General features: G+C 38.8%; 1 protein-coding gene across 7 annotated transcripts in view; it reads left to right on the forward strand.

Moving 5' to 3' along the window:
• LOC140497623 (cadherin-related family member 3-like) overlaps positions 1 to 14264 on the forward strand; it is a 111262-nt gene that overhangs the window by 82902 nt on the left and 14096 nt on the right. For all 7 annotated transcript variants that reach the window (XR_011964795.1, XM_072598776.1, XM_072598777.1 and 4 more), the window contains 4 exons: positions 2078 to 2176; positions 7140 to 7372; positions 10631 to 10802; positions 12051 to 12295. Coding sequence is in view for 6 of the 7 variants with exons in the window: in XM_072598776.1 (XP_072454877.1) it covers positions 2078 to 2176; positions 7140 to 7372; positions 10631 to 10802; positions 12051 to 12295 (749 nt within the window). In the remaining variant the exon portion in view is untranslated. The remainder of the gene's footprint in view (positions 1 to 2077; positions 2177 to 7139; positions 7373 to 10630; positions 10803 to 12050; positions 12296 to 14264) is intronic.

The following is a 14264-nucleotide window of genomic DNA, read 5'->3' on the forward strand; positions in this document are numbered from 1 at the left end:
TTAGTACCTCCAGGCAATTCTCTAAGATTATAGAGATGTTGTTGATCCGTGTTGGGAGGGGAACTTTCCCTGCTGGGAGTGTCATATCACTGGTTCAAACCATAAGTGCAAAAGTAGCATTCACTGTGCATAAAGCTGACCATTCCTTCATGTTGCCCAGTATGGGGACCAGAGTTCTCAATCACTTCTTGAATGAGTCTTTTCCCTCTAGGGAACTGCTTTGTACCTCTCGCACCTAGCACAGTTCTTGGTATATAGTATGTTAATTAGTAAATATTTGTTGATTGATTTGGAAGTCCTCAATTCTTTGTACCTTCTCCTTTTCCATGTCTAAAATTTATAAGTTTTGTCCCTCGGGTTGTATTTGAAGGTCTAGCTCCATTTGGAGACACCCAGGTCTTTACTGGAAGTCTTCTCTGCCCCTACCAAGTTTCTTACTTGGTTCCTTAATTTTGCTCTTAGATTCATTTCCCAAAGGCCCAGAGCCCTGCTCTCTGCTTTCTCAAGTTTATAAAATGCTTTTACTTTCTTATTTAATGTTGAGGGTGAGGGTAATATTTATTGAATCAAGAGTCTAAATATTTTATTCCAAAGGTTCCATTGTGGATCTGTTTGTTTGTCACAAGGCTGATAATGGTGTATTGATTTCAAGAGAGTACAATGAATATAATTCTTTAAGTTGTATGAAAATCTGATTCATGCTAATGTTTTAAATACAGAGAAATAGGTCCTTTCCCAGCTGTTTTGGCAAAGGCCTTCTAAGAAGCACTGTTCAAAGGGAAGAATGTTGGGGCTCCATTCAGAGGACCTGAGTTCAAATCCAAGCTCTGCCACTTAATTGATTATGTGACCAGGGGCAAATCACTTAATTTTCTCATATATGTAATGAAATTGTTGCTCTAGCTAGTCTACTAAGTTACTCCCTAGACTAAATCCATAATTCTAAGTATAAAACCTTGATTTTAAGGGATGAGTTGAGTAGTAGGAATCTCAGATATGAAGGCAGGGTGATAACTGAAAGTAGAGAGATCAGTGTTATCCCTTAAAGGGTTCACAGATCTGGTTAAAAAAATGGCCTTGGATCATTCTAGTGGGAAGTGCAGAAACACTGGAGGACTCTGGATCCTTCTCTTTCTTCCCCCGCCCCGTCACATGAAGGTGGCACCAGACAGTAGCCTAAGGATACAGAATATGAGGTACCATTTTGAAATTGTGAGGGCAGATCCTGTGAAATCTTTAGAATGCTATTTAGTGTGTTTCTTGCCACCTAGTGTGTGACGGAAGGTGGAAGCCTTCTAAGGAGAGTCAAAGAAGCCCCAGATGAGGTAGTGCCTTGGGGCAGTTATGGACAACAAGATATATGTGTATATGCTGTCACTGGGCTGATAATGCACAAAACTAGTTGGAAAAAATATGTCTGTCTTTTATGTTCTGCAAGGGTATAAGGACCCAACCTCTCCTTTCACTGTTATAGTGAACTCCAGGGTGAGGAGATTCTATCTAACAACACATATGACCCCTACTCTGTACTTTATAGCTTTAGGAAGTTGCTTAGAGCAGAAGTGTCCAACAGGTGGCCTGCAGGGCCAACATTCCCAAAGCCAAACCAGATCAAAATATAATTGGGAAATATTGAACAAAATGAAAATATGATAGAATCTAGATAATATTAGTATGTGGTTTTCCAAGTCAAGAGGGACTCCATTAGAATCATTATGTACGGTTTAGTGGCTCCTTTTTCTCTTTGGGCTTGACACCCCTGACCTTGAGCAATAAGATGTTAAGTGACTTGCACAGGGTCTCCTAGATAGCCAGAGATAAGAGAAGACAGGCAGGGGAAGGCTGATTTAGAGGCCAGCTCCACAGTGCTGCCTCTCAAGTTACAGAGGAGAGCCAAAGTATGAAACTTCATGGTGCCTCTGGTGAATGACGATTTTGATCGTCAAATATGGTACATTAAGGCCGGAAGAGTTTTGGCCTCCTCTTTTCTAATTCAATGATATCTAGGCCTTATGACTTATTCAGTTAATCTGTAGACTAAGCCCAGTGCTTGTTCTTTCTTTTTTTTCTTCCACAGTCACTGTTACGATCATTGTGGAGATTATTCCTGCCAATGAATTCAGTCCAGTTTTTAGGCCTGCAAGTTACTCATTCTCTGTTCCAGAAACATCAGGAGGTAAGCTAGGCAGTAATAATAAAAGATTTCTCATCAGCCTTCCCTGATCGTCTTGTTAGCACTGCCTCCTTTCAATTTCTCTGGAACCATTTCTTTGATCCCCTTCTTTGTTCCCTAGTCCTGTATTAAACTTACTTGTGTTCATGTTTTATCTGACAAATAGAATGGAAACTCCTAAAGGGAAGAGACAGTACTGTTTTTTATAATCCCATCACTTAGCAAAGTATCTAGTAAACAATAGGTGCTTAATATTTGCATTTGAACAGAATTCCATTTATAGAGTATTTTACATTTTGCAAAATATTTTCATATTCATTTTCATGAGTGAGAGAGATCTAATGACTCAAGAATCAGATGACTCATATGCTTTGCCTCCCTCTACATCAGTTGTTCTTAACTTTGTTGGGTTTTGGAGAACCCTTGGCAGTAAATGGCAGGATGACATTTTACAATATTATTTAACATATTAAAATTTTTAAAACAAGATGCAAAGTATGAAAAAAGAAGCCAATTATATTGAAATATAGTTAACAAAATATAAAACATCAAGCTAAGGGCCCCTGGTTTTATTTCCATTTTATTGTGTGACTTTGGACAAGTGGCAACTTTTATTTTCACTCCTTTTTATAATTTCTTCGTTTGCTTCCTAATTCTTGACTATGCTTCATATAAGTCTATTAGGCATTTGACATTTAGAAAAGTGTGACATTACTATATACAGTTTTCAGATAATGTGGGCCCTTCTGTGTCAGTGAGGGGATGCTTCAGAGGGCTGATACTACAGTAATCTATAGTCCCAGGACTCTATTATAGCACCCTATAAAAACAGACATGATTGGAAAACAGAGATTATTTGCTAACGTGTGGGAGGGAAGGATAAAAATGCTCTTGAATAAAACCACACCCAGGACCTGGAACATTTAACCTACAGACTTTGAAGGTGTTTCCTAAGTGCTTTATCATGGAAAAATATTCTCCTTTCATATAATTCTGATTAGAAGCTTGAGTGGTAGGCTTATGACTACAAGAGGCTTTTTAGGGGGGATGAGATTATGAGAATCTAAAATATTTAAAGTAATTTTCTCTGATGTGTGACACCCACCTGAATCTCTCATTGATGGAAACCTTCTGGGAAGAAAAAAATTAGAGGGAAAGGTTTACTTCATCAGAAATTATTTAAAGGAGGTAAATGAAAATCATATCCTGCTGGGCTATAAGTCTTATGGGAAAACAGGTTTCATTTACAATAGTTTTTGATGAAGAAACTTGGCAGCCTTACAGAGGGTTTCATAATCACTCTATTTTAAACTTTAGCTGGGGATGCTCAAGATAGCTCTTAGTTTTTATTGAAAGGTTAATTTGACACCTACAGGAGAATATAAGCTTTCCAGTATATTTAACTGAGTGTTGAATGTGAAAAAGACACAATCTCTACCCAGGATTATATGAGGCAGATTGGAATTTTAACCTTTATTCCTTTGCATGTATTTATATAAGGCATACCACATTGAAGATACTTGAAAAAAAAAAACCATCCTTCAGTCAACCAAGAGGTTGGAATTTTGGTGTTTGTGGTTTGCAGCTTTGGGTGATTTGTTCATTGTGCATGAAGAGGGTCGGATCATTTTGGAGGTACTCATTTTGTTTACCGAACTCCTGATGATGAGAGCCTTCTTCTCCAAGGCCACCTGCTATGGACTCTGAATGTCAATTATTTATACAATTCACACACATTCAGTTGGTCAACAAACATTTATTAAACACTTACTTTGTTTAATACAAAAAAAGGGCAAAAATAGTTCTTTCCCTCAAAGAACTTACAATCTAATGGGGAAGACAGTAGATTTCTAAGTAGGAACATTTATGATGAGCAGCTAGATGGCTCATCTGGCCTCAGATACTCCCTATCTGTGTGATCTGAAGTCACAAACCTCTGTTTGCCTTAATCCACTGAAGATGGAAATGGCTGACCACTCCAATATTTTTGCCAAGAAAAGCCCATGGACAGTATTAGCATGCTATGGTTCATGGGGTCACAAAGAATTGGACACAATTGAATGACTGAACAGTGGCGATAACATATGTGAAACATTCAAAATAGATGAATGTTACTCAGAAGAAAAGCTCTAGCAAATGAGGAAACTGGGAAAGGCCAAAGGAGGCTGAGTTGAGCTGAGTTTTGAAGGAAGTTGTGGATTCTAAGATGTGGAGGTGAGGGGGCAGAGTATTGCATGCAGAGGGAACTATTAGTGCTAAGGCAAAGTAATAAAAGATATTGTGTTGTATGTAGGAAACAACTGGTTGGAATATGACTGGATTGTAGAGAGCTTGGGGGGGTGTAGAGGGCCCCCCAAGAACTTTATACTTAATCTTAGAAGTCATAGGGAGCCCTTGGAGGATCATCCGGTGATTTAGAAAAATCATTTTGGCAGATGAATGGAAGTTATATTGGAATAGTGAGAGACTTGAGACAGGGAGCCCATTTAGGAGGATATTTCAATAGATTAGGCAAGAGGTCATACGTTCTCAAATTTGGGTGGTCACTATGTGAGTGGAGAGAAGAAGATGTGCATGAGAGCTGTTGTGCAGGCAGAAATGACAAAATTTGTCAATGAATCAGATATGTGATGTGAGGGAGAGAATGAGGTTGAGAGTATTACTGGGGTTTTGAACCTTGGCAGCTGAGAGGAGGACAGTGCTCTTAATAGTAAGAAGAATATTTAGAGGAGAAGTGGGCTTTTTGGGGAAAACAATGATATCTGTTTTGGATGTGGTGAGTTTGGGATGCCTAAGGAACATCCAGTTCTGAGCTCCTAGAATACAGGGACTGCTATTGTTTTTTCTCTGTATCCCTAGGACTTGGCACAGTGCCTGGCAGATAGTAAGTACCTAATAAAAGGTTGTTGATTGATTAATTGATAGCAGTTCTTTGGAAATGACAGAGCAGGTGATAGGGATCTCATGTGGGCAGTGGTTTCTTAGGAGCAGTAGTGTGTGGGATGGCACATAAAGTGAGTCACACTATTGAACAGCAGTTCACTGCTGTTGAAAGTTCTTAACTTTCGTTCCAAAGAAATGTTGTTGAGTATCTCTTAAATACTGGCACTAAAGCAGTAATTCGTTCATCTGGGGGAAAAACCAGTTGAATGGGGGGGATCCTGGAGTGGAAAATGGAGGCAGTGGCTGTGTAGATTATTGTCCAGTCTGAGGTACAGTTCTCCTGGGAGAGAGGGAAGCCTCTATAGCTGTTAGGGGAAGGCAGGCAGGGAACTGTATTTTGTCATTAATTGCATACTCAGGAAGAGGGTATGAGGTGAGGAGATGGTGATTATTGTACCACCAGATGGAATCATATTGCACCAGAATGGAAAAATGCTCTTCAGGATGTGGGCACTCCAGAGAAAAATCTTGGTCACAACTATGGCTGGTATTGGTTGTTATAATGAGGTTGCTATAATTTCACAGTAGGTGATGTTCATGGAAGACTAGTACTTCTGGTGTGAAGGCTGCTGAGCCCTTTTCAGGGCTACTTTCCACCTGTGGCACCTACCTGATCCACCTAACTCTCACCTATGGCTCCAAGAAGCTGTAACATGTGCAGTGGCCATACCCTGGTAAACCATTTCAGCAGATGGGCTAAATCAAGTTGAGGGTAATTGAGAGGGTCTAGCCCTTGCACGTGAAGACTTTCCCTGGTGAGATGGGCAGATGAGAACAATTTGTTCCGACAACTGAAGCAGGCACTGTGGAGCGCTTAGAACTTGGTCAGATACTGAAGATGCCAAGATCATCCACTATATCTTAAGCCATCACCAGTCATCTTGATTATGTCCTGCCACTTAATTGTAATGACCCTGGAAGAGAAAGTGAGGCTGATGACTTCGTGTAACTCTATCTCACTTAAATTCAATTTATGAATGAATCAAAAGACATCACCCATACCACTATCATTTTTACCTCTCTCGAAGCTGGATGGTGAGAAGCAAGTGGTGAAGCAGCAGGTGCAGATACACTGGGACCTGTAGTCACAATCCTGTACATAGATGGCCCAGGCCATAGGGTCATCTTCTCATTGGAAGCAGCAGTGGAATTTAGCAGCCCCCTGGGCATCTGAGCAGCCTTTTAAGGACCATATTGCTCACCTCCTGGTGTGAGGAAGGGGCTAGAAAAGGTACCCTAAAAATTTCTGCTTTACCCAATCCTAGCCTACTTACTGAAGCAGGTGGGGCACAAAAGTTGAAGCACAAAAAGTTGAAGCACAAAAAAAGTACACAAAAACAATTGTCTGTGTGACATGGAAGACACTGGCACACGACTGCCTAGCATGGCATGTCCTTATCAGAGAAGGTGCTGTACTCTGAGCAAAGCAGAATTAAAGTAGTTCAAACGAAATGTGAGATGTGCAATTTCAAAGAATCCACCCAAATATTCACATAGACTATTTGTGCCTGACCTGTGGTAGAACATTCTGACTTGTGTCGGTCTGATCAGCCACAGTCGGACATATTATTACTTGACTAACATGGTGATGTCATTTTGGTCCTCTTTGAGAATGAAGTACAACAACTAAAAGAAGATAAAACTCATCTCCTAAAATTAATCATACACTAATGGGGTGGAATATTCAAAAGTCATACTAACAATAGCAAAAACTTACTTTGTACTGTGTTTTCCAGTTGATCAAATCTCTTTCTTGAGAAAGTCTTGAAAGTCTACATTCTCATTCTTGTCCCATGTCATGATTGCTGTGTTGTTGTAAAAAGAACTCTTATTTCATTTTTAACTATGTAAAGTTTTAAATTGACTTTTGGTTCAAAGCTTGGGTCCATACATTGGAAAATTTTTCTACCATTTGTAGAAAGACATTATTAAAGACATAGTTAGCTTCTAGATCAATGACACATTTGGTGAGAATAAATGACTTTTTAATTAAAATGACTTGTCATGAAGTATTAACTTACAGCCTCCTATGAAGTTGGAAGAGTGACTGCTTTTGATGAAGACAGTCCACTGAACTGTGTGAGGTACAAAATAATCAGAGGAGACACCCAGATTATTCGACGATTCTGGATTCATCCACTAACTGGAGTGATAGAACTGACCACCCGGCCAGACTATGAATCTACGAAGCAATATAATCTCACCATAGAAGCTGTGGATTGTGACCAAACTCAACCACGAACAGCTGTTGCCACGGCAAGTAAAGGAGAAATAGAAACTTCCTTAAGTGTTATGGATACTGGATAAAAAGTGAAAAGTGATGCCTGCCCTCAAAGAACTTACATTTTAATAAGGGATAAAATGTTTGATTAGGGTAGAATGTAATCTCATTGAGGGCAAGAACTGCTTCCTTTTTTTTTTAAATCTTGGGATACTTAGTTTAATGTGAAGCACAATGTTTTGAGAATAGTAGGAAATTCTAATATTTTAGTTGAATGGAATAAGCAAAAATGAGATGATTTAAGGAAGAAGACGGCACTAGGAAGGTGGGGAGTGTGAAAAGGCTTTCTGCAGAAAGCTGCACCTTCACACAGGCTAATGTGTTGGTGAGAGCGCTGGATTTGGAGTCAGAGGATTTATGTTCCAGTCCAGACCTATTTAATAGCAGGGCAACACTGCAATGTCCTTTCCCCTCCATGAGTCTTAGTTTCCCCATCTAAAAAATAGAGATAATAATACCTGACACTCCTCACAGAATTGCAGTGAGGCAAATATTTCCTAAATCTTAAAGTATCATAAAATATGATTTATGAGTATACTTAGGCTAGCTTGGCAACTCACTAGAAGAGAACCAGAGTGAAGACCTTCATGATTCATTACAGTTTAGAAAACTGTTCCAAAGAGCATTGACTAAATTTCTCTGGTCTCTGACATTAAAAACTCTGAAGAAGTGAAACTAGAAGGAATAGATTCAGAATATTTGTAACCATTGGCTTCAATGACCATCTCTATAAAATGGTACCCAAATCTTTATCTTTGCCCTGAGCCCAGCTCACCTATTCTATTTCCCATTTGACATCTGTATATATCGCAGGGCATCTAGGTGATAAGAGTGCATAGAGCACAAAGCCTGGAGTCTTGAGTTCAAATCTGGCCTCAGACACTTATTAACTGTGTGACCTTGGGCAAGTCACTTAACCCTCAGTTAAGTTTGCCTCAGTTTCCTCATTTGTAAGATGAGCTGGAGAAGAAAATGGCAAACCCCAAAAAAGGGTCAAAAAGGATCATACATGACTTAAAAATGACTGAACAACAACAAATGTATCATAGGAAAGTAATATTGCACATGCCCAAAACAGAACTCATCATTGTTCTCTCGAAACCCATCTTGTGTTCTAACTTCCCCGTCTCTGTCGAGGACATCACTTTTCTTCCACTCACCTAAGTTCACAACATAGGAGACACAATCAATGTTTTACTCAATCATTTGTCAGGTCTTGTGAGCTCCATTTACTTAGCATTTCTTGCATCTATAGCCTTCTCTCTACTCTCATCATAACTATTTTAGTTTGTGTCCTCATCATCTGTCATCTTTGTCTTTCCCCATTAAAAGGTCAGATTCTATCTTTTTTGTTCAGATTTGTATCCCCACTGCTTAGCACAGTGCCTGACACATAGTAACTGTTTAATGAATACTTCTTTCCTCCCTTCCTTCCTTCCTTCCTTTCCTTCTTCTCTTCCCTAACTCCCTCCCTTCCTCCCATATCTTTACAATCTAGTCTCTACACAGCTACCAAATTGGTATTCTTAGTTAAGAATATTAGGGAGTCTGACCACACTCTTCTTCTGTTCAAGAAACATTCAGGTCTTCCCTTCCCTCTAAAATGCAAGTTTCTGCTTGCCATTTGAAGTGCTTTATGATTTGGCTATATTGTGAACTAGATTCTCTCCATCTATCTCTCTGTCTCCCTGTCTCTGTCTCTGTCTCTCTCTTTGTCTCTCTGTCTGTCTGTCTGTCTGTCTCTCTCTCTCCCTCTCTCTGTCCTCCATGCTAGTGATCCATTGTTCTCCCTCACACACTCTAGGTCCTAACAAAATTGGCCCACTTTCTGTTCCTTGCATGTGATATTACCTCTCCTACCTCCATGCTTTTGCAGAGACTGTCTCTCATGCCTGGGATACTCTATCTATTTACCTTCACCTCTTGGAAGGCCTACTTCACTTCACAGCTCAGTTTGAACGATGCCTCCTTCAAGGAACGTTTCCTGATGATCACCATTGTTAGTCTTTCCTCCTTTAATCACTGTATATATCCCATATTGACTTTCCTGTGAACATGTGCCTTTAGTAAAAGATAAGATCCTTGAGGGCAGGCAATATCTCTTTTTGTATTTGTATCTCTAGTACCTAGCACGGTGCCTACCTTGTAGTAAGTGCTTAATATTTACTTGTTGAATTGAACTGAAAGCATCAAACAAGAACCTAAGGTAGCTTTTATTTGATAATGTCCTCAGCATTTTATCTAAGTGATTAAAATTACAGAAAATGAACACATCCATAGAGTATGCTTGCCGATATAATCAAAACAAGCTTCTCCTTTGTGAATATTATAGAGAAAATCATTATTTATCCAGGAGGTAGGCAGATAACCTTTCTAAGCTGGCTGGTGTTTGATCGCTGACATTTTATAATCCTTGATATTTTGATCTTTTCCATGTAAATTACCAGAGTTTCATGATATTTTAATTAAGAAAGTATGAGAGCAGCTTCTAATTATGGTCATAGCCCATTCTGAGGTGATATGTTACTCTCAGCATATATGCTTGATATATTTAAGACTTTGCCTTGGAGGCAATCAGTCAAATTCAATGAAGGGAAGCAAACAAAAGATTTCCTTGTTATTAGGCACAAATATTTAAAGAGCTTAATGTTCATGACTTTTTGGGGGTGGGGCAGAGAGTTTCTCTCACCATTTGCTTTTCTAGTATTTTCCCGCCAATATAAGGCAACTTGATGACCTAAAGGTCCACATGCTAAACTTTGAGTCAGTAACACCTGAAGTTTATCCTGCCTTTACACCTGTGAACATTATTAAATGTCTCTCAGCCTCAGTTCCCCCTCAGTAGAATGACCATAATAATAACCTTTACCTCATAGGGTTGTTGTAAGGATCAAATGAGGTAACATATGTAAAAGTGCTTTGTAAACCTTAAAGTGCTATATAACATTAGCTAATATTATTAATATAGACTGTTGGAACCTCTCTAGGGTATTTTAATGAGTTCCATGTCACTTCTCCTTGATGCCCAGGGCAAAGTAGATCAGTGAGTGACAAGGAAGCTGACAGACTGAAACCTAATTCATGGTGTATATCTTGCATCAAAATCTTGAAGTTTCCTTTTTGAAATAAGATTCCCAGACAATCACCATCTACCCACATGTTTATTTCTGGTTTTGTGTATAAATAGCCATACAATGTGGACATGAGCTTTCTTTCTTTTGGATTGCTGACAGGTTACAATTGACATAAAAGATGAGAATGATGAAGCACCTGTCTGCAAACCATCTAAATATAAGGCCATCATTTTTGACAGTGTTGCTGCTGGAGCAAACGTCAACAGCTTCAAGCTAAGCTGCCACGACAGAGACTCACGCGATACTGAAATGCGCTTCGAGATAGTTTCTGGTAGGGGATTTTCACATGAATTTTTAAAATGAAGGTGAATCAAGCTGGCTACAGGTGTAACTACATTCTTGAAAATGATCTTATCACTTTAGTTCTCTAAGTATCTAATTTGGTAAATACGATGTTATTTAATTTTCTCAACGTACTTTAGCACCTTTTAAATATGTGTCCAGCAGAGTTCCTTCTATCATGGAACGATATTTCATAATTGCTTTGTCTTTTTAGAAACTAAACCTTTGCAGAAAAGCTGAGGAGTTATATATTTCAAGGTTCTCAATGTGCTGTCCATGGTGCTAACTTTTAAATATCATGCAATCCTTCACATGTAAAGTGATGCTGTGCACTCAGGATCAGTATGACTGATGCCTTGATTTATTTTTTTCTGCAGAGAGATTTGACAGGAATCATCCCTATCCCATTGTGATATAGTGGACACATTTGTAAGATGATTCACAAGAGTTGAGGGGCATAGTCCCTGATCATAGAATACAATGAAACTAACTGACCACATACAGAGGAAATCCAGGCCCCTAGTAGTATGATATTCTAAACAACTGGCCCAACCAGGCAACTAGATATCAAATCAGGTTCTTTGTAAGGCTGAAATAAGAAAGCTTAATGTTCAGCAGGAGGAAATTCATAGTACTCACAGTATAGTACAGTATGGATGCACATGGCGATCAATTTTGGGTGCCATATTTTAGGAAGGATAGGAGAAGATCCAGTTGAAGGTGACCAAGATAGATAGAGTTTGCTTCATATGAGGATTACTTAAAGGAGCTGTCTATTTTTAACTTGAAGAAAATAAGACTTAGGTTGGGAAGGGGGCATGATGATTATTTCAGATATTTAAATGGTTGCCACTTGATGAATCATTAAATTTATTTTACTTGGTCCTAGAAGGAAGATCTAGAAGCAATAGTTGGAAGAGGAGGCTTGATATAAAGAAAAATATCCTAGTAATTATGACTTTCCCAAAATATGATGAATTGGTTCCAGAGATACTGGGCTCCCCCTTACTGGAGGTCTTCCAGCTAAGCCTGGATAACCACTTTTGGATTCCGTTTTCAGAGGGCACCCTTGTTTAGTTATAGATTAGACTAGATGACCTTTGAGGTCCTTCCATCGCTAAAATTCTGTGATTCTATGAAGTCACATGTATTTCTAGGAAATCTGAAAGGGTAAAAGATTAATTTTGTATGCTATTTGTATAGTCATCATTTTTAAATGTTTTTTTTTCTTTTTAAGGAAATGATAATCAACATTTTGGATTTGATCCTACTCGGGGCTCAAATACTCCAAAGCTAATTGTGAAAAATCCTTTTAACGTCAAGTCTGGGGCAGATTTTCACCAGCACTATCATCTTGTGGTACACATTATTGATGACAATTTGCAGCATGGCCAAGTAGCATATCCCCAAACAGGGACTGTCATGATAGATATTTCTGTGACACGGCAAAATACACCGGCTCCTCCCGTCACCAGTTATGAAGTAAAGTATCATAGAATTTAATTTTCTGGAACCAAAAGGGTCTGTTACAGAGGGATTCACATCCATTCAATAAATATTTCCTAAGCGGCTACTACATACACTATGCATAGCCATGCTCTGTGGAGGATATAGGAATGAATAAGACATAGTATATGCCACTAAGAAGTTTATAGTCAGGTAGGAAAGAGATGATGGGGGCAAAATATTAGAATATGATAAGTTTGTAGAAGAGCTACAAATGAAACACCATGAGAGGTAAAATAATTTATTTGTTGTTCAGTCATTTTTCAGTCATCTCTGACTCTTCATGACCCCATTTGGGGATTTCTTGGCAAAGATATTGGAATAGCTTGCCATTTCCATCTCCAGCTCATTTTACAGACGAGCAAACTGAGGCAAACAGAATTAAGTGACTTGCCCAGGGTCACACAGCCAATGAGGCCAGATTTGAACTCAGGAAGATGAGTTTTCCTGACTCCATGCCCAGTGCTCTATCAACTGTGCCGCCTAGCTGCCCTAAATAATTTAATGAAAGTAAAATAATTTAATATTTTAATGAATATAATGAAGTACCAGAACCCCCAAGGTTACAGTTAGAAATGGACAGGTTATACACAGATACATTCCCTCTCCCTATTTCCAATTTATTAGGTATGTATACCTCTCTGTGCTTATATTTCTGAAAAGGTGGTTTATAGCAATAATTAATTTATGTAATGATTTCAAGTTGGATTCAATGCTATTCAACAAAAAATAATAAGTGCTTATTACATCCTGGGCATTTTGCTGAAATTGGTGGGGCTTCAAAGACAAAAGTGAAACAATTTCTAACTTCAAAGAGCTTATAGTCTACTGAGAAATATGATGTGCATAGATAAGTAAACATAAGGAGCACAGAATTTGGAATCAGAGAACCTGAGTTTAAAGCTCATCTTTGCCTCTTACTATTTGCACGATCACCTAACCTGTCTCTCTGAGTTTCCTCAGTAGAGCTCTAAATCTGTAATTCCTTATAAGAGAAAGAACTAAAACCTGGAGAAACCAAGAAAGATCTGGTTTAAAAGGTAGCACCTGACCTGGATTTAAAGGAAACTAGGGTAGAGGCAGAGGCAACTAGATGGCTCAATGATTACAGTACTGGGCCTAGAGTCAGAAAGACTGACTTCGGACACTAGCTATGTGACTTTGGGCAAGTCATTTCACTCTGTTTGCTTTAGTTTCCTCTTCTGTAAAAGAGCTGGAGAAGGAAATAGCAAACCACTCTAATATCTTTGCCAAGAAGCTCCATATGGAGTCAGTAAGAGTCAGAAATGACTGAATGACAATAAGGATAGAGAGGAGGAGAGAAAAATTCCAGGAATGGGGGTGAGCTAATGCAAAGGCACAGGGATGGGAGAGAGAAGGTCGTCTTGGGGAGAACAACAGTGAGTAGCCTAATTTGACTGTAATGGAGAGTTTGTGAAGGGAAATAATATGAAAAAAAGACCAGAGTTAGGCAAGAGTCAGGCTTTAAATGACAGGCAGAGGAAAATGCCTTGGATACTTTATCTCATGTAAGAGTGATTGTAACCCTGTAAGATATCTATATCTAGATCTATCTGTCTATCTATCTATCTATCTATCTATCTATCTATCTATCTATCTATCTATCTATCATCTATCTATCTATGTATAGATATCTATTTATCAGTTATTATGACCTTTAGTTTACAGATGAGGAAGTTGAGTTGTAGGAGCTTAAGGGACTTGGTCTCACAAGAAGTGTCTAGGGTGGGGTAGAGTGCTCAAATCCAGGTCTCCTTTTGACTCCCAGGCCAGCACTACACCAGTCTTCTGATCCTATTTATCACTTCATCCTGATGACACCCAAAGAAAAATGTTGGAGAAGCACTGGCATTCTCATCTGAAAATTTTTACAAAATAAACTTCCTCCCCCAAATGGGCTCTGGATTTTGCCTTTTTTTCTATG

This window comes from Notamacropus eugenii, chromosome 3 (genome assembly GCF_028372415.1).
Source record: "Notamacropus eugenii isolate mMacEug1 chromosome 3, mMacEug1.pri_v2, whole genome shotgun sequence".
Taxonomy (NCBI): Eukaryota; Metazoa; Chordata; class Mammalia; order Diprotodontia; family Macropodidae; genus Notamacropus; species Notamacropus eugenii.